The 23,584-nt window shown below is 38.2% G+C and overlaps 1 protein-coding gene across 1 annotated transcript in view; it reads right to left on the minus strand.

Moving 5' to 3' along the window:
• Window positions 1-23,584, minus strand: part of DNM3 (dynamin 3) — a 172,855-nt gene that overhangs the window by 128,968 nt on the left and 20,303 nt on the right. Inside the window, exons 3-13 of the mRNA XM_050977156.1 lie at window positions 17,827-17,976; window positions 16,174-16,377; window positions 15,524-15,622; window positions 14,499-14,659; window positions 12,659-12,801; window positions 10,746-10,881; window positions 9,765-9,832; window positions 8,805-8,943; window positions 7,589-7,675; window positions 5,617-5,687; window positions 2,162-2,210 (exon numbers count right to left, since the gene is read on the minus strand). Of these exons, the coding sequence (XP_050833113.1) occupies window positions 2,162-2,210; window positions 5,617-5,687; window positions 7,589-7,675; window positions 8,805-8,943; window positions 9,765-9,832; window positions 10,746-10,881; window positions 12,659-12,801; window positions 14,499-14,659; window positions 15,524-15,622; window positions 16,174-16,377; window positions 17,827-17,976 (1,307 nt within the window). The remainder of the gene's footprint in view (window positions 1-2,161; window positions 2,211-5,616; window positions 5,688-7,588; window positions 7,676-8,804; window positions 8,944-9,764; window positions 9,833-10,745; window positions 10,882-12,658; window positions 12,802-14,498; window positions 14,660-15,523; window positions 15,623-16,173; window positions 16,378-17,826; window positions 17,977-23,584) is intronic.

Raw genomic sequence — 23,584 nt, forward strand, 5'->3', positions numbered from 1 at the left:
TAATTCCTTGACATAAACAAACCACCAAGAACAGTACCTGTATCCATAAACAGCATGTTCATTTACACCAGAGCTAATGTTTCCTTTTGGTTACCAGAAACTTATTTGCTCACCTTACAAAGAGAGGTTTACTATGAATAGAGGCACTTACATCAGATAAAAACTGCTTTCCAGTTATGTAATAAAATCAACACCAATTAGTCATTTTAGTTTGAGAAACTTGTTAAACTACAAAAAATATTAATTTGATGCAAAGTCTACTACAACATTTTAAGTTATACTAGTTCAGACTGGTAACAGCAGGTTAGTAGCAGTTAAGTGATGCACTGCAATTACACTTTGTTGAGGTAGTGTTACAGACAAGACAGCTTAACATTAAATAGTTCAGCAGCAAGTATTTGACAAACCAATGAGTTAGAGACAAATTTTGCCCTCTGAGAAGCTAAATGAAAAAGCAACAATAAAGCTTACAGAACTTAGCTCGTACAATTTGCCTTGAAGGCGGTAGATTGGTTCCCTGAAATAGCAAATTGCAAAAATAAAGTTTTATTTCAGAAACATTTTCTCATTCTTTTCAACTCCAAACAATCAACTTAAAAACATCTGTTTATTATCTCTACAATAAAAGGTTCAGCAAAGTTCTTTATACCACAAGTAACCAAGTTTCAACATTGAATTTAAAAATGCCAAGCTTTTTCTTCACTTCTTTAGAGAGAAAACATTCACTCAATTAAAAAATCATTCATTTTATTTGTGTATTTTTGAAAAGCCAGATAATTGGTTGCTTTTCCTTTTATGGGACACTCCAAAGTGATGACAGTCATTGTGTTTGACACATGTTCCGGCACAGCTAGATAAGAAGGAAATCTCTCCTCAGAGGGGAGAGGCTGCTCTTTGAAGCCATTGCAGTGTTTAGACCTTCCAGTTTTTTTGGGTTTTTTTTAATTTTAATCCAAACCATATATTATATCAAAAATGTCACTCATGCTGGTCAGGCTGTGGGGAACCATTGCATCCAAGAAGTTGCTGGATTATTTTAAGAAATATCCTGAAAATAACTAGCAATTTCTTGGTGAGAGGAAGAGATTGAATTTCTAGCCCCAAAAAGATGACCAGAACTCTTGCCAAGAACTCTTGTCTACAACAGCAGCAGAATAGGAGACTTTCTGAAATTTCAGGTTAATTGCTTGGATCTAAACTCAGTTGTTACATTTGAAAACTTTGATCAGGAGGTGAAACCTCCTGAGCATTGTTTGACCAAATTGCATGTGAAAACATCAGGAAAATATTCAATACCGGTAATTAAACAAAATTTCATTGTCTTATTTTTACTACTATTTTTTATTTCATTCTCAAGTATGTACTAGTTCCATAAAAATTTTTTTTCTGTTTAAGACTTTGCAAAAACCTCAAAGTGAGCAGAAACTCTCCAAATGGTAGCATTTTCCTTATTTTCATCTCATATTAAAAATAGAACTGATCCTGCCAAGTACTGAGAACCCCTGGCCCACACAAAAGCAGAGAGGGAAGGCAGGCTCAGGAGCACCAAGCACCTTACAGAATCAATCCCATATTCTTACGTGACAAAAAGAAACAAACAATTTCATTAATGAATCTCAGTGAAGACACTAATTAACCTGAGAGCATCAACTACTTATTCTTTGTTTATTTTGAGAAAGGCCTATGGTACATAGTCAGCAACTGTGTGGTGTCAGCTGAAAGGTTTCAGAAGAGGTAAAGGCAAATCCACATTTGCTTGCTGACTTGCCCTTCACTGCAGTTCAGCTGTGAACACATCAGGAGTAGCAAAACACACAAAGCACACACAGGCAAGTACTCACCATCATTTGGGATTCTGAAATTCACAAGTTTGCAGTTAATGACAAAACACCGATGTGTAACATGAGAATTCAAGGCACTGAACAGCATGGGAGGGAAGACACTCACCAGCAGTGCAAGCAGCAGCAGAAATGCTAAACAGCAAATGATGATAACAATGGAAGTCGGGTGGCTTTGAAAAGTTCAGCAAAACAAGGCAATGAGGACACATTTATGTATGTTTGAAGCAAACATAAACTTAAAACAGAAAATGCAGCCAAGAAAACCAAACAGCTTGGATTAACTTGCACATGCCATTATCCATTCTCTGTTAGGTGCCTACCTGATTTCCCACTGCACTTTTGTTAACCTGACTGCTTCTTTGTTGGGCACTAAGGGAAGCAGAGGAAAAGAGTTATGCTGAGGAAACTTGAACTAAGCCAGTTCCTGAGGAATAATTTTAGCAGTAATAGTTACTTTTGATTCCAGCACAGAAAGCTAGATTAACACAGCAAAACAAACACAGAAAAATCATTGCATATATGTGCATATTTCAACTGCTTTTCTACCTGATGATATTTGCCTGCTAAGGACAGAAGGGATATGCACAGCAGTCAGCTCCAACCAATCATCCCCTTTGCAACAACATCCATCTTGCATTGGTAAAGGTTACTAAAAGCACAGAGAAATTATGGCTCATGTGGGTAACCTTGGAAACATTAGCCTCTATAAATATTCAGAAGAGACAAAACCAAGCCATTTCTGTTATTTAGAGCAGTACAACAAAATCCTCCTCTGCTGGAGGCTCCTTAACAGCTTTGTCTTGACAGTTTGTTTTGGATATTATTCTAATATTTATATGCACTTTGAGGATGTAAATATAACCAATGGATGAAGCCTTCATAAAGCTGGTTCAAAGTTGAAATCTTGTAAGAATACAGCACATTTGAAATTAAACCATATTTAAAATACATTGCTCAATTATTGAACTTTGGTAATCCCAGTTCCTGAAACAAAACACACTCCTGTCCCAAAACCAAACAAGTTGCCATTAATTCTAAAAGCATTTGCATTATGTGGCAGTTTGTGTTAGGCCACAAAATTAAAACATTGCTGGAAAGAAGAAGAAAAGCATTCCAAGAGCAGGCTTTGGCTACTCAGCCACCAGCACTTCACTGGTGACAGGAAGTTTTGTTTGGATTAGATTATACCATTTCACCAGGCATTGATTCACTGAAGACAGAAGCATCCATATGCCAGCAGCTCCAAAGGCTGCTCTGACAGAGAAAGGCAGAGGTGTGCTTGGATCAGAGCCTGTGGCCAATCCTGCTGCTCCAAAGAATTGATGAAGCACCCAACTTAACCAAATCCTGATCCTGTCCTTTGGACCACACTATCAAATCAGCAGTCCACATGCTCTCTGGGAGAAGATCCACAAGGATATTTATTCCTTGTGCTTACTGTGTTTAGCTTGATAATCCTGATCCTTTTGACCAAACAACACCTCACGTCCCTGGTGCAACATCTAAGTTGTCTTTTTTTCTTAATTTTATCACCTTAGAAAAGCTAATGATATCATTAACACCATACTAAGAAACCCCGGCCTTTTAGAAACAGCCCAGCAATTGGATCTCTGTTTAATGTTCTAAATACAAATTACCCTTCATGCAGATTGAAACATGTAGCTGTTCTTGAGTTATACCAACTGGAAACAAACTCAAGCCCAGAATTTTGCCATTTGTTCTGCCAAACATTAATATTCTAAGATTTTGCAATTTTATTACTATGCAAATTTGTTCTAAATACTGGCCTTGTGTCAAATCCCTCTCAAGACAATTCCATTGCACTGTACCTGCCTCAGGTCCTGCAGTGCTGCAGAGTAGTTTGTAATATCTTGTGCTCTCATTCTTATGACCAAGGTTCACAGGACTTACACGGTTACCGCCGCTGCATGAGACAAGAGGCTAGAAAGCTCAGCAGAGGAAAGGAAACACCAGGGAATCTGGGGAATCTGTAGTCCAGGATGGTTGGATACTGCAGAAGCCCCTGTGCTACCAAACTTATTTCATTTTCCAGTTCTAACACTTATTTCATTTTCCAGTTCATGTTCTGCTGTAACAATAATACACTTATAGTTTCAAATTAATATTTTCCTCTGTTTGTCTCATTAGTGAATATATTTTAAATTCTTTTTTGCTATCCAAATTTTCCCTTTTAGTTGAGCAGAAGTCAACAAGGCTACTTTCCTTCACATCTGTTCCAACCTAGAGAAATCCTTGCTTAAACTTACCCGTGAATTTAAGCCAAGAGTCACTTGTTATCTGCTTATGCCCCATACACAGCACTTTGGGATTTCCAGATCTCAGCTAGCAAAAGAGGAAGCAGCTTTCCCAAGAAATTGAACTTGGGAATCGTTAAGACACAGCAGCAAGGACCAAGGAGGCTGTAGGAGCAGCACCCATGAGGGGAATTTTTCCAGGGGAGAAACACAATGAAATAGGTACAGATACACCTGGAACTCCAGAATCCAGTACTATAAAATATGGAAAGTTTCAACTTGACACAAGGAAAAGTCTTTTCATAGTGAGGTGAGGCAAGCATTGAAACAGGCTAGCATAGAAAGGCTGGAGAATCTCCAATTTTGGGAATTCTCCAGATCTGATTGGATAAAATCCTGAGTAGCCTGGTCTGAACTCAGCATGGACCCTCCTCTGAGCAGGAGGTGGGACTATGTGACTTCCCAAGGTCACAACATACACCATGAATATACATGGAGTGTTTTTAGCAGCCTTTTTCCTGTCAGAAAAGGATGAAGAGTAGTAAATAGGAGGCAGGTTGTTATCTTGACCTCTAAAAGGCCAGCCACCATTCCTACAACATCCTGTTATTTGTCAAGAGAACTGATAACAATATCAGGACCCACAAACAATTCTAGAGAAAGTTGCTCAAACCAAACACATAAACAGTGCCTGCCTTTGCTTTCTCCCCTCTCAGCTCACTGAACTCCATGTTTTAAACCTTCAAGGCACACTGCCAAAGATGTGCACCTTCCTTCACAGTGCTAACTAGAATTGGCCACAACCAAATACTACTGTGGTGCCAAAATTTGTTGCCAGCATCTCACTCAGCCCAAACCTGTTGTGATTCCAATCGCTGTAATGGCAAATACAGCATGAATGTGTCTGAAGGAACATTTATTCTTCAAAGAGTGAAGACATCTTCAATGTTTATACTAGTGTTAAAATGTTGGTATGAAGTCCCTGAGGCACAAATTGCTGGAAACCAAGGGAGAACATTCTGGAAAATATTCTCACAGCCTTTTCAATTAAGTGAGAAGAACGTCAACCCAGGCCCTGCAGGGCACTCTGCTACTATTATTCTCTGCAGCCAAACAGCAGGCACACTTAGAATTCAGTGACATCCATTATTCTGAGCAAAACTGTTTCACACAGAATCTCAGCTCCCAAAGTATGCATTAATAACAATGTGGAAAGACCACCAATATCCATTTCTGTGTCCTGAAAATGTGTGTTACTCCAGACTAAGACATAAGCTCCAGCTTCAGTGAAACCAGGCTTGTGAACTGGGTGAAGACTCCTCTGCAACTGGGACAGACTTCAACTTTGTGGCTATTGAGAAAGAACATGGTCCTGAATGTTTGGAACTCTGCAGCCAAATCTTCACTGGATCTTCACTGTCATACTTCAAAACTTGTGTTCTGAGCATAATAAAAAAATGCCAAGCAAATAAACAAAAAAGCCTGGCAGTGTCTTTATAACAAATATTCCACGTACTTACTTTGCAAAGCCAATGAAGTCTTCATGGTTGGTGTTGATATAAGAAACCTGGATATCAATGAGCAGCAGCATCTATTATGGGAGACAGGAGAGCAAAACAGGATGGGTAAGGTGGAAGAGAGAGACTGAAGAAAAGGAAGGAAGAAAAAAAACAGAACTCTTGAGTTCTCTGCATTTCTGAATATTGTTTTCATAATTGCTCAAGCCAAAAGCAATATTTTCTAAATTCCACCACTTCTGCTTCTGTGCTTGTTTAATAAGTTAGACTACAGAAGTCCTATTCCCTCTTCCTACTTTTTTTCCCGACAGACCTCATTTTTCACCTTCTTGGCCCTTGTCCATTCCATTAAGATCAATCATACACAAAGAGAGAGAATTTTAATAATTATATAACATAGATTCCAGCTCTGCATTTTGCAAGTTAAGCAAATTCTGCCTATCTGGAGCATTCCAGCCAAGCCAGCAAGGAACCTAAACCTTAAACCTAAAATCCAGGTACCTACACTTTATCTACCACACAAAGAAATGATATGTAATCCAGTCCTGACCCAGAAAATGTCCAGTCCAGCCATTCTGCGTGCACATCTGGATTGAGAGATGGGCTATCAATAAAAGAAGACAAGGATTTGTGTACTTATCACTTGTCAGTCTTTCAGCAGCCCACAGAGAATTTGATTCAACCTTGACAAGGTAACTCAGTAAAGAACTTGCTAAGATATCTACAAAAAATTCCCTCCCACCCTTCAAGAGACTCTGGAATATGCAGGAGACTGCACTTCATCCCTGTCTTTTCAGACTTCCATTTATCAGAGGGAGCAAGGAAGGAACCTATTGTTACCAAATGGTGGCATTTCATCTCTTCAACTTTATTTCTGCACAGTTCCTCAAATACAGCATCACTCCCAAATTCTTCACTATTTCCAGAAGATATCAGATGCCTCACTTAGACTCAATCCCCACTATGTTTTTGCTCCATCTCTTACCTCTGAAGGATAACTGCTAAGATCATAAATAATGATGTGAATGTGACAATTACCTATTTGGTCAATTTTTGGCATTTACAGAAAGCCCATATTTTGTTCTTTGTTCTGAGAAATAGTTAGGTATGTGCATACAATGAAGAACAGGAAAATAAAACTCAAATATTTTAAACAACTTGTATTTTCTCCAAAATTTTGAGATAACAATGTTCTGACTAGAACTCCCTTCAAGTACAAGCCCAGCTAATAATTTTTTTTGTTGAATTATTTTATGACTGCATTTGGAGCACAGATTAAAGCAACAGGATGTGCTGCACAGCTTCCTAACTTGCACAGGGACAGGCCTAGAGAGCCAGGAGTCCAGAACAGCTTAGGAGTTCTGCTGAGCTCTTCTTCCCCAAATATTTATATTGTCACACTCTGCAGAAAATAATTCCAAATCCTTTCCATTGGATTTTCTCACATGTAATCTCAGATTTGCAGTTTCCTGGATTTGGAATGTTTGGCTAAGTGATGAATGCTTTAAGCAAGTTTCTCTGAATTTTAATTTGGTTTTTAGCTTTTTTTGAAGTTGAAGGAAAGCTTGTCACTCCCTCATGGGTCCCAGTACAATAGTTTGTGAGCCTCACTGTAATTAAGCTGAGGGGTGGGTGCATGGGATTGGTATGTTAAAACACCTGAAAACAAAGCAGAAATAAACTGTTCCTGTGTGTCTTTGTTTAATCAATATTGATTTCCCACAAACAGCTCTAGTGGCCCAGCTAACAAGTTGGCACACTGGCACAGGAACGAGCCAACACTACTTAACCTTTCTGTAACAATTCTAGTCCCTGTCAAAGCTCAGTGGTAAAGAAGCAATTTTTCTTCCTCTCCACAATGTACAGCCTATTTAAAAAAATGTAACATCTTTCACTGTCTTACTGCACTTTGGATGTAAGAACTATTCTCCCTCACACACTTCCCCAAACTGTCACATCTCCTATTTATTCTCACCTGATCCTTGGTTTTCTCTTCTCTTTCACGAATGTAGCCAGCAACAATTCTTTCTGTTTCCTCACACAACCTTGGATATGTTGCCAACTGAAACAGAAAATTAATAGAAATTTACACCTGCAGAGGGGCTTCAGTGGAATACAAACAGGCGAACCTCCAGCTTTCTCTTTGGAAGAAAGCAAATACTATAAATGCTTGGGACTCAAAGTTAACCACACAGCAAAGCAAGCCTTACTTGCTGTTGTTCAGGGACCGGAGAGACCTAAACCCTTGGATTGTTGCTGCTCTTTTCCTCCAGGGAACACAGAGGAAAAGACACTTTGGACCTATGAAACACAGTCTATCTGGGATGAGGTTTCTCTCTCTTCTACTGGGCCTAATTCCAGAGGGGAGCTCTAAACGATTTCCAAATTTCTTATTTTTTAAAGGCTCCACCTTGTGGCAACATCTTTACATAACAATACTGAAAAAAGCAAGATACAGTGGTAAATTTGGCAAATACCATTGGGAAGAGCATCTGCACAGTTAACTTAAGTGACAAGTCTTGCAGACTTTGACAAAAGTGAAAAAACCTGGAAACTCTGCTGAAAACATACCAGAGAATCTGCTTCTCTATGTTCTTTGTCTTTTGGGTTTTAAGAAATATCTCCTTTACTTGCTCATTGATATAAAAAATTTAGGGTTTTTTGGTTTTTTGGTTTTTTTTGGTTTTTTGGGTTTTTTTTTTTTTTTTTTTTTTTTTTTTTTTGTTGTTGTTGTAGTTGTTTTTTTTTTTTTTAATGCAAGAAGGTATTTCTCAACAACCTCATCAATCAGGAGTGATTCTGTGCTCAGAATCACTCCTGTACTTACTATTATGGGGTACCCTGCACTGGGATGGTGGGACAGGCAGATAGACAGGTGAGACTGAAAAGCAGCCAGTCAGCTAAAAAGTGAAAACATGGTTTTAAGGAGGAAACTGAGGGCATCTCTTGACTCAAATACACCTCTCACCATAAGAATAAAAACAAAGGAATCAAAAAATGAACTCTTCCATGATTACATTATTCTGAGCACTTTGCAGAAGTTGTAATTAATTACCTGAGAAAGTCCTACTCTGTCTGACGAGTGACTGAATCAGGAAACTCTTAAAACACCATAAAATGCAAGACAGCCTTTATATTACATCCTCTATCATTACATTTTATTTACATTACCAGATCTAGGTGAAAGCTACCTTTTTAGTGCACTTCTTGACAGTGTTGATTAACTCTTGCATCACCAGATCCACACTTTTTAAACAAGGTCCTTTCAGCTTAACAATCTGTTTTTTAACAATGGCTTCAAACGCCATATCTGGAGTGAACAAACCTGTTCTGTGGACATAAAAGAATATGTAAGACAGTAATAAAAACATCAGGCAAGGAAGATTTTTTTTTTTACTAAATTGCTCAAATCTTGACTTTCAGAGCTGAGTAATAACAATCCCTAAATAGCCTTCCACAGAACGAAATTTGTTTTTCTCAAAGGAAAAGTCATTCTGAGTAAGAATATATTCAGAATATAAGAATATAGGTACAAACATGCTTGAAAGATGAAACTCCTTCAAGAGGACTGCAAGAACTCTAAGGAGTACTGCTATAATGCAGTAAAGCCTCAGCAGCAGCATATCAAACCTTAGGGATGAGTGGCAGCTGCAAGCACTCCATGCACACTCCCTTGCACAGCAAACCCATAAGAATCCTATGGCTGCACTTTTCACTCACACCAGAAAATGAGGTTTTGTTACTCAAGAGTCCAACGTGGAGAATTTCACACTTGGTCACTGCAGAGTAAATGAATCTATAAACAGGTACCCCCACAGATCCAGTTCTAAACAAATGAGCCTTGCTTCTCTTTCAAACACTCTTCTCCAAGGTCTACCTTGCCAGATAAATTATATAAAAAAACCGAACTATAAAAGCACACCCAAAACTATCAGTTCACTATGATAAATCAAGACCTCTCCAGCAATCAGGAAAGGAAAGTTCAAATCCTGCACCATGGCTACCAGGGTCAACCATCTGAGAATTTACCAATCAAGTAACACAAAAAAACATTTCCCAAAACTCTGAGAACAACAAAACTTGTTGCAATGCTTTGGGAAAATAGTCCACCTGTACCATCTGACCAGGCAGGAAAACATGGGAGCACTTGCCTGATCCCATGAATGTTCTTGATGGCATAACTTATCTCTCTCCTCAGCTCCTTCTCGTTGAATTCCATCTAGAGGAACAGCAGCACACAAGAGCACATCAGGGGAAGGTTTCAACAAAACAGAAAATATCCCCTCTCCCTCTATAACCATAAGACAAACAAGTGCAGCTGTTAAAATAGTAGTTTCTAATTACACCAAACAATGCATAAAAATATTTTAAAATGTTTTACCACTAAGGCTACAGGCAGCAGTAAATATTGTTGAAAATCACATACTCTTCCATTCCAGATATACCAACAACTGGAATGATTTTGAAGAGTTGACAGAGTAAGCCAGAAACAGGATTTGGAGGATTCCACTTATTTTTTTAAAGCTGGCTTCTAAAGTGATGTAGCTTCTGTGATTATGATCTGTTTATCCTTCCCTTCCCATTCTACAGTTTTCAACTAAATTTAAGAGAGGAGTTGTCCCAATTATATAGTTATAGAGCTTTTCTTTAAGTTTCTTGGAAGACAGCTGGCTGGAAGAGAAGTCAGTGTTGTCACAAAAGAAAGGGTCATTATCTAGGTCAAACCATCATAGAATGATTTAGGTTGGAAAGGACCTAAAGGGCTATTTTCCATAACTCTCGTTTTAATAGATACCAGCTACTTGAACACAAGTCAAATTTACCAACTGTAACTGCTTGCCTGCCCCATTTAACCAAAGAAAGACACCATCTGTGATAAAACAATAGGAAAGCACAGAAAATAGTATTAAATGGGATTATAATTATATTTTCTTTCTTGTACTTTAGAATTCTGAACATGTCTCAGTGTCCAATCCTAGAAATTAAGCCAAATGTCTCAATTATAACTTCATGTAATTTTTTCCACAGTTAAAAGCATATTCTTTCAATCAGATCTTTGCTTGGCTACACTACTATCACTATGCACATAAGGAAACATAAATAAAATAAAACACATCAGCAAGGATAAATACCTTCACAAGTTCAAAGGGAAAACGTTCATGGAAAATACGATTGATTTTGGCACCTCCTGAAAGTTCCAGCGTATCAACTTGATCTCCTGATCCTTCAATTCTTTTTTCAAAGTCCACTGAAAACTGCTGTACCATCCTAAATGGGAAAGGAGGGGAGGAAAGGAAAAAAGAACAAACAAAACCTGGAACAATTTAAGCATATTAACTACCAACTCTTACTTCAGTACTATGCAACTAGTACTGCCCATTCAAACATATTTAGCAATTGCCAAAAGTATCTGTACAACTGATTCAGCCATGTTGCCAATCCATAGAATCCCTACCCACACACATCCTCCTGCATCCCTGCTGTCTTGCAGTACAATCTAATAGCATGATGTGAATCCAGTGCTGCAAAATTCAGAAGACATTGGGAAGGAACTTCTTTTCCTCATGCCAAAAAGGCAAGCCCAAGAACCAGTACTAACACGGTGATGTGTCAGAACCACAAGCTCCAGCTTACTTGGCTCTGCTTTGACTTCTGCAGCAGCAGCATTCAGAAAAACCCACAGGAAGAGTTCTCTCAGTCATGGAAAAGTCAAAGGTGATGTGCCCCTGTTTTTGCAACCAAAACATCTTGAGTAAAGTCCCGAGGAACTGTCTACTCTTTTGGACACAGTTGTTACAAAAATAAGGAGTAAATCAGTCTTCATCTGGCTCAAGAAAGCCTCTCTAGTTCAGCTGATTACTTTCCTCTCTGAATTCCAAAGTTTTAATTAGAGAATGAATCCAGCCCCAAACTTACACATTATCACAATCCAGTGCTCTTACCATCTATCCCAGAGAAATCAGAAAGAAAAGCTCAGAAATCAGTCAGAGCAGGAATGTGACAACAGGCATATAAGAGCGAAGAGCTAGGTACATTTTACACTTCTTCCTCCTTCAAAGACTTCCTCTCTAAGAGGTAAATTTTATTTGCAAATAAACACAGAGGGCTACAACTGAAGAAAAAAAAAATGGGAGAGGCAAAATGGCAGCTCTTTCAGGTGAAGAGATAGGCAGTACTGAGTATCCAGCATCCCTAGAAACAGGCCTAGGAAGGAAGGAAGCAGATGCAGCAAAGCAGCAGCTGATAGCTGGTGTTCAATCCACAACATCAGCATTGTCCTTTCTCCCTGGTGCTAAATCCACAATCAAGACAGGGCTGGGATTCCACCTGCACTTGCTTCCAAATCAGATGAACAGTGATCCCTGTTCCATGGCTGGTATCAAAGCCTAATCAGACAGACTTATTGTGTGGATGAGACCCAAACCAGACAGTGACTTCAGCAGTGAAAAATCAGTTCAGAACTTATGATGATAATCCCCAAGAATTTGCCTCGCTGCTTTCTGAAAGCACACAAACTTTTACTGACAACTCCTGCATCAAAGATCTTGGGTCTTGGGTGCACAAAATATGAAGAATGACCACCTTTGATTTATTTTGTTCTTGCCATCTCTAGGTTCTTTTGGACAGCCAACTTTTTATACAAGAAAAAGAAGCATTCTTTATTCTTCTTCCAGCCTCCTCACTTTACAGACTTCCAACAATGTCTCTCTCCCTTGCTTGAGGTCATCTTTTTGGCAGACAGAGAATACGTCTACACAATCAGAAGCAGTTTTTTACCTTTGATCATCTCTGCTGCCCATCTTCATGCCTTTTCCTTGTTCTGCTTCCTCCCTTTTCTAGGATTACTAAAATTAATTTAGGGAAAATTCTGTTGAAATTGTAGAATAAATAAAGTGTTCTGGACCATCAAACACAGAAATCTTTGGAGCTTATGTAAAGAATCCTTCACAATATCCTAATGTTTAAATTTAAACCAATCAGAAAGAAGGGGCAAAAAGGCAAAACAAACCCATTTGAAGTGAAAAAGCAGACAAAAGACACTCACTGCAACAGGGCTTTTGTTTTTCTGGTGGGATCTTCTGGTCTGAAGTTTTTATATACCTCTACTTCATGTTCTATGGAAAGCAGCTGGCTTTGGAGTTTGCTTCTGAAAGCTGGCAGGGTATCCCGGATATGATTGGTAAGTTGCTAAAAAGGAAATAAAAGTCTTTTTATTCTGTCAAAAAGATGAAAGCAGGAGCACAGTTTCCTTCTGACTGCCAAGCATATCAGCCATGACCTGTGCTAGTTTACCAGTGCTGCTCCTTTTGATCTCTGATGCAATGGAGACTTTTAAAGAACAATTCAATATTCCTGGTGCACACAAAATTCCTTCATCCTCTCACTCACTGAGCCCCTGTTACTACACACCTGTTTAGTTACACCTGAAAAAGTTACGCACATTACATGGGAAATTTAAAATTACCTCTCACCTCTCTGTGCTGATGCCACACTCCCATTTTGCTGCTTTTCTTAAGGGTGTTTCACAATTCCCTACATGTTTGTTTAGTACAACAACTCCTTTATGCTACAGCCACAAAGCAAAGTGGGAAAGAAAGATATTCTGAGCACCCACAGCATGTTTTTACATACATACATGCATATATATATATATATATAAAAATATATGTTTTAATACGTTAGGACAGTACTACCTATGACTTACTTGTGCCATAAATTTCTCAGGTATTGTACACATTCCTTATTAAATGCACACTGGACTTCTTCTACTATGCCCCAAACCCTCTCCCAAGCCCAGCCAGACAAGCTATACATTTAAACTGTCATACACCAAAAGATAAAAACTCAAATTTAAAGTTGCTTAGCAGACTGACAGGCACAAAATCAAAAGCTGGCGTTTCCCTGGAGCACCACCTTGTGGATACAAAGAAACTGAAATATTACCTGAAACACAATAGGTCTGCAATACCTTGAGGACAGAACCTACATAGATCTTCCCACATATAACATTCTACACACAGTAAAAGTAAGAGAGTAACAGAAGATCAACAGTTCCTACTGAAGTAGGTAAATATTGAAAACAGCTCTCAAAAAAGTTAATAGCATATAAAGAGTTAGGACAGACAAGAGATTTGAAAGGTATGTGCAGCTTGTGTTTCAGTCTCAAAACAAAGACATATGGATTAAACTTTCAAGATGTAAAATAAGACAAAACATTCTAAACACAGAAAAAAAATGCAGAGTACAAGAAATTTCTTGTATCCTGATGAAGACTTTGGCTCTGAAGCACAAATAAATGGCATTAGTAGTCTTTTTGAGCAAGCCCAGAGCATTTCATAGCCTGGTTTTGCAGTTACAGCTGCAAAGTCACTGTAGCAAAAAATTAAGCAGTGCAGCCATTTAGTTTTCTACTTTAACCAGGAACATTCCAGCTGCTGTCCAAAATGGACAAAGCCAAGCTGACCTGGTCTTTGTCTATTCCAGAGGAAAAGCTGCAACTTAACAGTGAGCTGGGAAAAAAAGCATCAAGTTTGACTTGTAGGAATACCAAAAACACTGGGCAACTGATAAGTTAAATGTAACAATTGAGGAATAGGATGGTATCCTTCTAAGAAGGGAAATAAATCTTGGTTTTGATGTTAATATTCAGTATTCTAAAGAAGAGGGAAGTGCAGAACTGCCAGTAAAAGTCAGAAACTATAACTCACAGCAAGTTTTTGTATCTACATGCAATATAAAGCGTTATTTCTACCTTGTGCAAATTAAAACCACTGAAAGCAGGAAAGGATGAGTGAGGTTCAGAGACCAACTCCATTTTAATACAGTTTTTATATTGGCCCTATCATTGCAAAGCTGCCTTTCACCACAAAGGTTTCAGGTCCTACCTGGTTTAGAACTTTCTGGAGGTACGGTGTTCCCATCCGATCTGCCATGTGCCTGTAGGATGGGTGAGAAAGAAAGAATTTCCTTTCTGCTAGAAGAGCTGCTTTTATGTCCTTCTTCCCATCAATGTCTTTCTGGCTTCTGTTTACAACACCAATATAACCTAAAACAAGACAAAACCAATGAGTAAATCAATGCAGCTATTGCCTGAACCACTGAATTAATCTTAAACAGAACCAGACTGTCTCAGCTCAAACAAAACTTTCCAATTCAGGCATTTCAGATCATGTTTACAAGTAGAATAACCTTAACACTGCCTAATTGTTCATTCTGCTTACATATAGCAGATAGACTTCCTTTAGATCACCATTTCAAATAGAGAAATACCTGAAATTCTGGTGAAGCCTAAATGAAGCCACTTCAAAAATAAAGGAAAATCCAAAATTAAATTGAAATATACACAAAGGTCTAGACAGATAAATGACATGACATTAACAAAATATGAAAAAAAACCTTCTTATTTTCTGGACCAACATGTTCCATGGGAGGAGACAGTAGTCTCATCAATAAATTATAACTAGAATCAAAATTCTTGATATTATTAACAGAATGAGCAAATGTGGCAGTAGCTGCCAGAACAGGGAAAATTTTTGGCAAGGATCAAAACTGGTTTACAGTGAGATTACCAAAGCTCTGGTGTTTGCTTCTGTCATATACAAAGAAAAAAATTTTTTTTTTTTTTTTTTTTTTTTTTTTTTGTTACAAGAAACCTGGCAGAGAAGAAAAATATTGGCTAATGACATGTGCTGGCATTACACTGCATATTCCAGAGGAAGAAAGGATTTTCCAGGTCCAGAAGGGAAATTTTTAGCACAGCCACCTTAATGTTTGCTGAATAGATAACTGCAAAAGCAAGGAACACATCAAGTCCAGCTTAACCTTTGATTCATCTCAGGACTCCCAAACACCATCCTTATCCAAAGCACTTTCTGGACTGCAAAGAGTAAAGGCAACTGAACATTCTCACCTCTACGAAGAGGGAGGAGTTTGTTTTCTAGAACTTCTCTTGCATCTGTTCCTTCATCCATCAGATCCAATTTTGTGATCACACCGATGGTTCTAAGGCCTGGCCAGAGTGGAAGCAGGAGGAAAAAGCTATTGAAGAATCATTTAGAGTCAGAAGAACAATTACACCTTACAACATATCTGTGCCCTTCTCAAAGCTACCACACAATAACAGCTCCAACTCAAGTCATGATATGTCTGGAAAAGCAGGGAACATAATTGCCAGTGCTGAAATGTGTTCCTCAAAACTCCTTAACAAGGCTCAGCATCCCTACAATATGACTGTATAAAATTTATGATGTAAGTATCCAGAAATCCCATCAACACCATCCCCTATTTTGCCCAGTACTACAAATATTCATAAATAAGCACTGCTCCACTTGCTTATCAGAGATAGTGACAACATTTTTAAAATTCATTACAGCAACATTATCCAAACAATACTGAGCTAACAAACAGTTGTATTGTGATGCTGAAGAGCGTGTGAGAATGTAAATAGACATCTATATTACATATTCTAAATTATAGAATTTCCCACAAGAATTGGTCTATTATTTTCAATTATGTTATTACACTTGAGAACAAAAAGTGGTGGCACTCGGTCCTGCTTACCCTGAGGGTCCACTTCCTTTGCCAGCTTCAGGGCATCTGAGTTGGCCAGGTCAGTGTTAGCTGGAGTCACAGCCAGGATCAGGCAGTTCTCTCTGGAGATGAACTGCATTATCATGTCTCTGATCTGCTGCTCAATATCTGGAGGCTGATCCCCCACTGGCACTTTAGTGATTCCCGGCAAATCAATAAGGGTCAGGCTTAAGACTACATGGACAACATGGATCATAAAACTGGTTAGAACACCACACATGACAAAGGGGTCAACACAGCTATGGCTGCACACAAGTTTTGATCTCATAAAACCCCACAGAACTACCTTTACAGGCAGATAAATATGTCAACAGTTGTCAACACTTCAAACAAAATGCCTGACAATCTGCAAAGACTTGTTTCCCCCTTGGTCTTACATCTCTGGATTTATTAGTACTATTTAATATTAATATTTCATATTTGAAATATTGCAACTGGTATAAAAAAATACTTATATCAAATGTCCTTGAGGGCTCTAAAACAAATTAACATGGCTTTCTGAGCTTTGTCCAACAACAGGAGCACAGGCAACAGACCACTCTCATTGCATTCTCCAAATAAACCAAAACAGTTGTTTGGATTTTTTTAAAATATATTGTTTCTCTGACCATGTTTTCACCTCCAATTAAGAAATGTCTCCAATTAAGAAATTCCCAAAAAACAATCAACAGCTACCCTAACTTATATTGCAAACCTGTTGTTAAGGGGCTTGGGGATATATTATTGGTTTGGGGTTTTTTTTTTCGTTTTTTGGGTTTTTTTTTTTTTTTTGTTGTTTTTTTTTTTTTTTTTTTTTTTTTTTTTTTTTTTTTAAATCTGTAACATCTTCAGAAAAGTCAGATGAAAAAATTAATCTATTAAGAAAACCTGGTTTGCTTTGGCATGATTTCCCTAAGGGCCACAGTGGCAATTGGAGGCATCCTGGTTTGGGGTAAGCATCCTGCTACTGGGGTAACAGGGCATCCTTTAGACAAATGAGAAAAATGCAATTCCTAGGAAGGAAATACCAGGAGTGTAGTTGGAGTCTGGTTAATATAGACAACTGTGGCTGAACTCAAAGATTGATCATAATAAAACAAAGCAAGAGAAATAGGTAGGAAATTTTCACTTTCTCCTGGAGTCAGCATGTTCAACAAACATGCTTTGAGGCAGGGGATTTAGGTGAGCTTCTCTGCAGCTAGAAAAATCATGTGCCTCAGCCAAACACACCTCTTTTGTCCTATATCAAAGACAAATCCAATGAAAAACATTTTCTCTAGACTGTCTTCATTAAGCTGGGCAGATGGCAACCAGAGGAACCAACTTTGATATATACAGGGGGTCTTCACCAGCAAGCAACTTCAAACACTATTATTGTCTGACTATATTTTTAGTGACAGCAAACAATAAATTTTCAGTAAGGCAAGGAGACACAGAGACTTTCTAGATCAGGGAATTCGTCTGGAGAGTGCCAAAAAGAAGTTTTGTTACTAAGTCCCATTACTGGTCTTTACTAACTCAGCCTCAAACCTTTTCCAGCCCAGATCAGGCAATAAGAACAGTTACAAAAGGTGATGGCTACACAGACAGAGCTACATAGTATGTTTACAGGACATAAATGTAAAGTAGAATGATTTCACCTACCATGTGGAGAATATATTCTTAAATTAATAGGAACTGAAGAAATGCCTTTGTTCATTCCTGTTACTCTGTCTGTTTCTACTTCAATTTCCTGACGAACTTCATCAAAATCAGTAAATTTCTTCCCTTTGCAGTGTAGAAATTCAGCATACTCTGTCAAGAACACCAATAACAACTCTGTATTTCACAGGCTCATTGACTTGCACACCCACTTCCAAGCCCCCAGTGTTCTTCAGATGTGTGGACACAAAAGTTGGTCATCATGGCTATCAGAAAAGCATTATTATGACTGCACATATGAAAACCAGCCCTCAACAAGAAAGGCTCAGTTAAAAGTCAAGTTGACTGGATATGATTTATTGCTCCTATCTTTAGCACATCATCTTCTGGAACAATTGAATCTTTCAATTAGATGCCATTTACAGTAATAGAATAGGGAACAGATTAAGAATATGAGATTGAGTTTTCATCTGATCTCATATGCCTGTATTACATCCTAAATGGAAAAGTAATTCAAATTCTGTACCAGGAAAGATTTTTAGCATTTGCTTCAAAAACTTACATCCCATTTTACACATGAATTTACCAAAGGAATTCTGTAAATTTTTGCAAGTTCAAAATGAAAATAAGATCACTTAAAAACACTGTAATGTTTTTAACACAGCTTCTCATTTCCTAAAAGTGTCCTGTAGTATAAATATGAATAATATTTACAAGTTTGCAAAAGTGCCCATAGAAATAGCTGTGACTTGGCTGAAGTGGAACAATACAAACAAGTCCCAAGCCTTTAATTTCATACAAATTGCTGGTTTACTTTAGAAGAGCATTGCCCAGGAATCAGAGACAGATAATTTGTTAAACCCAAACTTGACACTTAGTCCCTGGTTTGACTTTTGAATCCAAATACTGATACTAATTATTGCAACCTTTTTGGTTGCCTGCACAACCAAAAGCACATCCCAAGATTTTAAAACTGGAGTTTCTTCCTTCAAAGCAGAATACAAAGGTTTATCTACATAGTGAGGCTGCCATCAGAAATGATGACATAAACAGTAATTCCAGACACCAGCTCACATCCTGTCCCCAGCAGCTCAGAGCTCTAGGACTGGGGAAAGGCTGAAAAGACTCATGCACATTCCAGTTCATTTCGTTCTGCAATGGAGGCCTGATCCCAAAACTCCCTTCAGAAGTTTCTTCCCTAGAAAATGTTACTTGGTAACAAGCCCAGATAGCCAGTGCAAAGAGCTTGCTTGGTACTCAAAGAATAGCAGCTGAGAACACCAAATGTGAGAACATGGATTGAAAGAGGACCTCATGTGTCAGTACTGAAGCCTGTTCCCCAAAAGTCACTTTGCTACTATTACTGACAGAGCTGTTAAAAAAGTAACAAATAGTCAACACTACAATAAATAGTTAAAGCAAACTGACAGAAAAAAAAGAGTGGAGGGGAAAACATCAAATACCCACCTCTCTGTGCTACAATATCATAATCCCTCCAGATTCAGTGTGTGAGTAACAGGGAAACTCACCCTTGTTCAGACAAAAATACATCATTTATTTTAAAAACAAGAGAGCACCTAAAAATAAGCACCTTCTTTTATATCCTTTTTTCAGTTCCGGCAGCAAAATGATAATGAATGGGAGTTTTGTTTCATTATCTATTGTTTATTTAAAAAAAAATCCAGGGAATATTCAAATATTTCAAAAAGAAAAACAACATGGAGCACAAAATAAAATATCTCAGACGAGAATTTACATTTCTAAAATTCGTCATCTCAAGGCTGGCAAATAGATACCTAATGAAAGAAAGAGCTGACAAGTGGTTCATATTTTATCCCACTTCTTCATGCACAGCTCCTGGCATAAAACATACACATTCTTCTTATTTTTTTCTCCCAGTGAATCACCAGATTTTCTCAGGAAATTATTTCTAAATCCAGTAATTAATAATTGGTGCCCAGCTGTAATTAGTGGACTCGGTAGCCAAGGAAGGTTTTTCTCTTTTTCCCACTCTACACCCAGTAATAAATTCACTATCTGACAAGGCTTCAAAGCAATCCAAATAAAAATGTTTGCTGCTTTTTAGCTGGGTTCATGTTTATCAAATCTCCTTGCTCCTGATGCTATCTGTGGTGCCAGCAGGGCTGAAGGAATGAACTCCAGGGTGGTTCCTAACCTGTGGTGCCACTCACAGCCTACAGAATAAGAATTCCAAGGGACAAGCAGAGCTTTGTTCTGCTCCTTTCAGCCCTCAGCCTGTCCTTGGCAGTGATGCCTTCAGCCAGGCTGGAGGAGCAAATGCTTTAATGCAATCTTCACTTTCCAGCTTTCATGCACAGAAGATCACTAGGAAAATGTTTTATTTATGTTTTTGTGGGAATGGACACAAAGCTAGGCAAGAAAAAGTGATCCTGCCTGATGTCTAGCTTTCAGACATGTATTTTTGGTATAAAACTGAAGTTACATTAAGAGAAATAACAATTAGACACAAAATTAAAACAGTCCTTGCATGTAAAATAACTCTTTTTTTTTTTCCCTCAGACTCATTAAAAGCACCTTGGACAACATAAAATTAAAAGGCTAGCAGAGCATAGTTCCTTCAGTGCATCCACAAGTGATTAATTATCTCTTCAGTTTTGATTAAATTAGACAAATCATAAAAACGAGTGATATGGGATCACATCTTTTAAAATGGTCCTTATTTTTCCTGTCAGTTATAGCTCTGTATGCCTTTATTATTTAATCTAGCACAATGATATACTGTTATGAGCACTAAACAGCAAATAGAGATTGCTATTCTCAAACTAAATTATATAAACACTTGAGATATTTCATAAATTTGTCTCTAAGCTAAAGAGAGCCAAGTGACAAGGATCAGCCCTTAGGAGTACATAAGGGTTGTTTTGGAAAACAACTCTGACCCACATCAGGCTGAGCCCAAGAGCTTACAAAGCCCAAAGATTTTACTCAGTACAAAATAATCTGTTACTAGGTCAGGAATTCACCAGGATCAGAGACCTGGATTCAGAACTGCTTCCAAACTGATTTCAAGCAGAGCTGCTCCAAGTTGGTGGCAGTATCCAGTGTAGAGTACTCAATAGGGATTGAAAGTGTTCCAAAAAGTGGTTCATTAAATTGTAGGCCTGTAGCAAACATTTTAAACATAGGCAGCACAGGAGGAGTATCTGCTATTACTGCACCCTCTATCTGCCCCTTGGGGAGATATCACTCGAGCAACAACACTTTTTACCTTCAATAAAGCATCTCCCAAAGCCTCAGAACTCTTTCCAAAAGAGTGATTTCAAGAGGGTGTTTTAAAAACATGCAAATAAACATCATCAGCCAAAGTACTTCACCTTTTCTTTGACGATGGACAGCTTTTTCTGAACAAAGTAAATGCAGTTAAGTGAATCTAGACCATAGCAAATCATTCAATGGTGCTTCCTTGAAAAGAGAGGAATTATTCAAGAGCCCTTGGCCTATCCAATCTACAATCCCTCTTCTGCTTTGCCATTTCTCTAGCTTTTCTAAGAAGCTGAAGAATAAATACTCCAAACTGAGTTATTCCACTGCTAACCTTCAAGCAGAAAGGCTATAAGAAATAGAAGCACCCAGGCATTTCCTGAAGCTAAAACAAAAAATCCTGGCAATGCAGAGAATTACAAGAATATCATAGCAGAAGATACTAAACATGGAAAACAGTGCAGATCTGATAAAGTAACTACCAAAGATAGCAGGTCACACTCTTAGAAGCCAGTAAATGGTTCATTAGAAGGGTAGACACTTGTACCAGAGGAGGAAAAGCATTCTTTTGGATGCAATAATCTTCCACAACCTTGGAAGTTTTTGTTTGTAGAAGGAATTTCCCTCTGTTCTTTCAACCATTTCCTATGGATGATGCTTTCTGTAGTTCCAAGCCCTCACACAGCCCTCCTCCAGGCATTTTTACCTAAATTTACAGAGGCAGAGCTCTCACCAGAGCTCTCTCCTTCCCAGGACTGAGGAAAAGCAGAACCTTGTAAGACTGCATTTCTGTGCTGCATCTTGTACAAAGTTTACTTCTGTATTTCACAACAGCATGACATCAATGAGCTTTGCTCTGTCAGAGATTCACTGTGAGCACCAGGTTCTTTTCTGAAAACCAACCTTTTTCTCAAATACCACCCTTTCAGTACAGCAAAATACCATATCCCAGCTGAATTGCTTCTTACTTTGGGAATATTTATCTTCTTTTGCAAGCAATTTGAATTCCAATTCTGCCCACCAGTATCTTTCATATTCTTGCTTATATTTGCCAAACACCAACTTGATAAACACACTCCATTCTGTCATCCTATCAGTAATACAAAATACTGAACATCACCTGGAGGGGTGTCCCACTCTAAACAGCTGTGAATCCATCTCACAGGAGTCCTTGCTAAATCATGTTTTCCAAGATATTTTCAAAAAAGGAAGATAATTTAAAAATCTTTACTGTAGACAAGGTAACCTCACCTTAATTTACAAGTCTGCTACCCTGTAATAAAAAAAAATATTGCACTGCTATGACAGGGTTAATTCCCTTGATGAGTTTGTGTTGGCTGCTGTTCATCTCAAATACCTTTCAGATCATTAGCTAATAACTACTTACAGATTTCTTTCTCTTTAAAGTGAACTTTGATTCTTCTGTCACTTTCCTTTATTATCTTTATAAAGATAAGCATATATAAAACCATTTTTCAATCTTAATGAGGGGATTCCATCTTTCCTAATATCACTGAGCACCAGTCTGGGACCAAGGAAACAAAAGGTTCAGGCAAACCCTGAACCCATTAATTTGTCCCATCATGAGCTGAAGCTCAAATCCCATTTTGAGGGTCCTGATAGAAAAGTGGCTGAACTCAGCCAGCCATCCTGCCAGACCTCAGCAGTCACTGGGATGAGCTCAGGTCACCCCTACAGACAGCAACAACTGGGAGATTTACAGGTGCAAAGAACATCTGCAGTCTCTCTGACCCTACACAAGCTTAAATTCAGGCTTCAGACCAGCACTGTCTCTCTTCCAGGACGTCAGTACTGTTTGGGGGATGAGCCTTTCCTTAGCTCAAAAAGGGGTCACCCATCATTGCCATCTTTTCCTCCTGCTTTTGGGGTACACAGCTCGTTAGTTTTACTGATCTCTCCCATCCTTGTTCATCATATGAATGAGAGTGGGATCCAGGAAATGGCAGCCACTGTCTACCTTTCCTCCCTCTAAAGTGCCCATTCTCTTTCCTGCTATTGGTACAGTGGCATTTTTCCAGTTTTTGTCCCTGGAGACCGCCAAAGGCCTGCCATCTGATGAAGTCTCTAAGATAATTTGTGTTAGCTGAAATAACCAGTCTAAATTCTTTTTATATTTCTTTTTCTGTTCGAGGATTGGTTTTGCCACCAGATGGCAACAGAAGATGGCTATGCATGAGGAGTAGTCTTGCAATACACAAAATTTGTATTAAAGCTCTTCAACCTCAACAGAAAAGAGCATCTGCAAGACTTCAGAAAAAATCAGAATGTCTTTTGAACCTTATGATTTAATTTCCACTTAGTATTCTAATTAACAGAACTCAAACAAATGTGGGTATTGTAAAAATGACTCATTTATCTAACAAATGTCCACCTCAGCAAAGAATTTCAAAATCTGTTAATCTGCTGAAGCAAGAAGAAAATCTGAAATTGCTCCAAAAACAGTTATCAAAATAAGGAAAATAGGTCTCCTAGAGTCAGGATATTTAAGATGTAAATA

The sequence above is a fragment of the Serinus canaria genome, chromosome 8 (assembly GCF_022539315.1).
Source record: "Serinus canaria isolate serCan28SL12 chromosome 8, serCan2020, whole genome shotgun sequence".
NCBI classification, from domain to species: Eukaryota; Metazoa; Chordata; class Aves; order Passeriformes; family Fringillidae; genus Serinus; species Serinus canaria.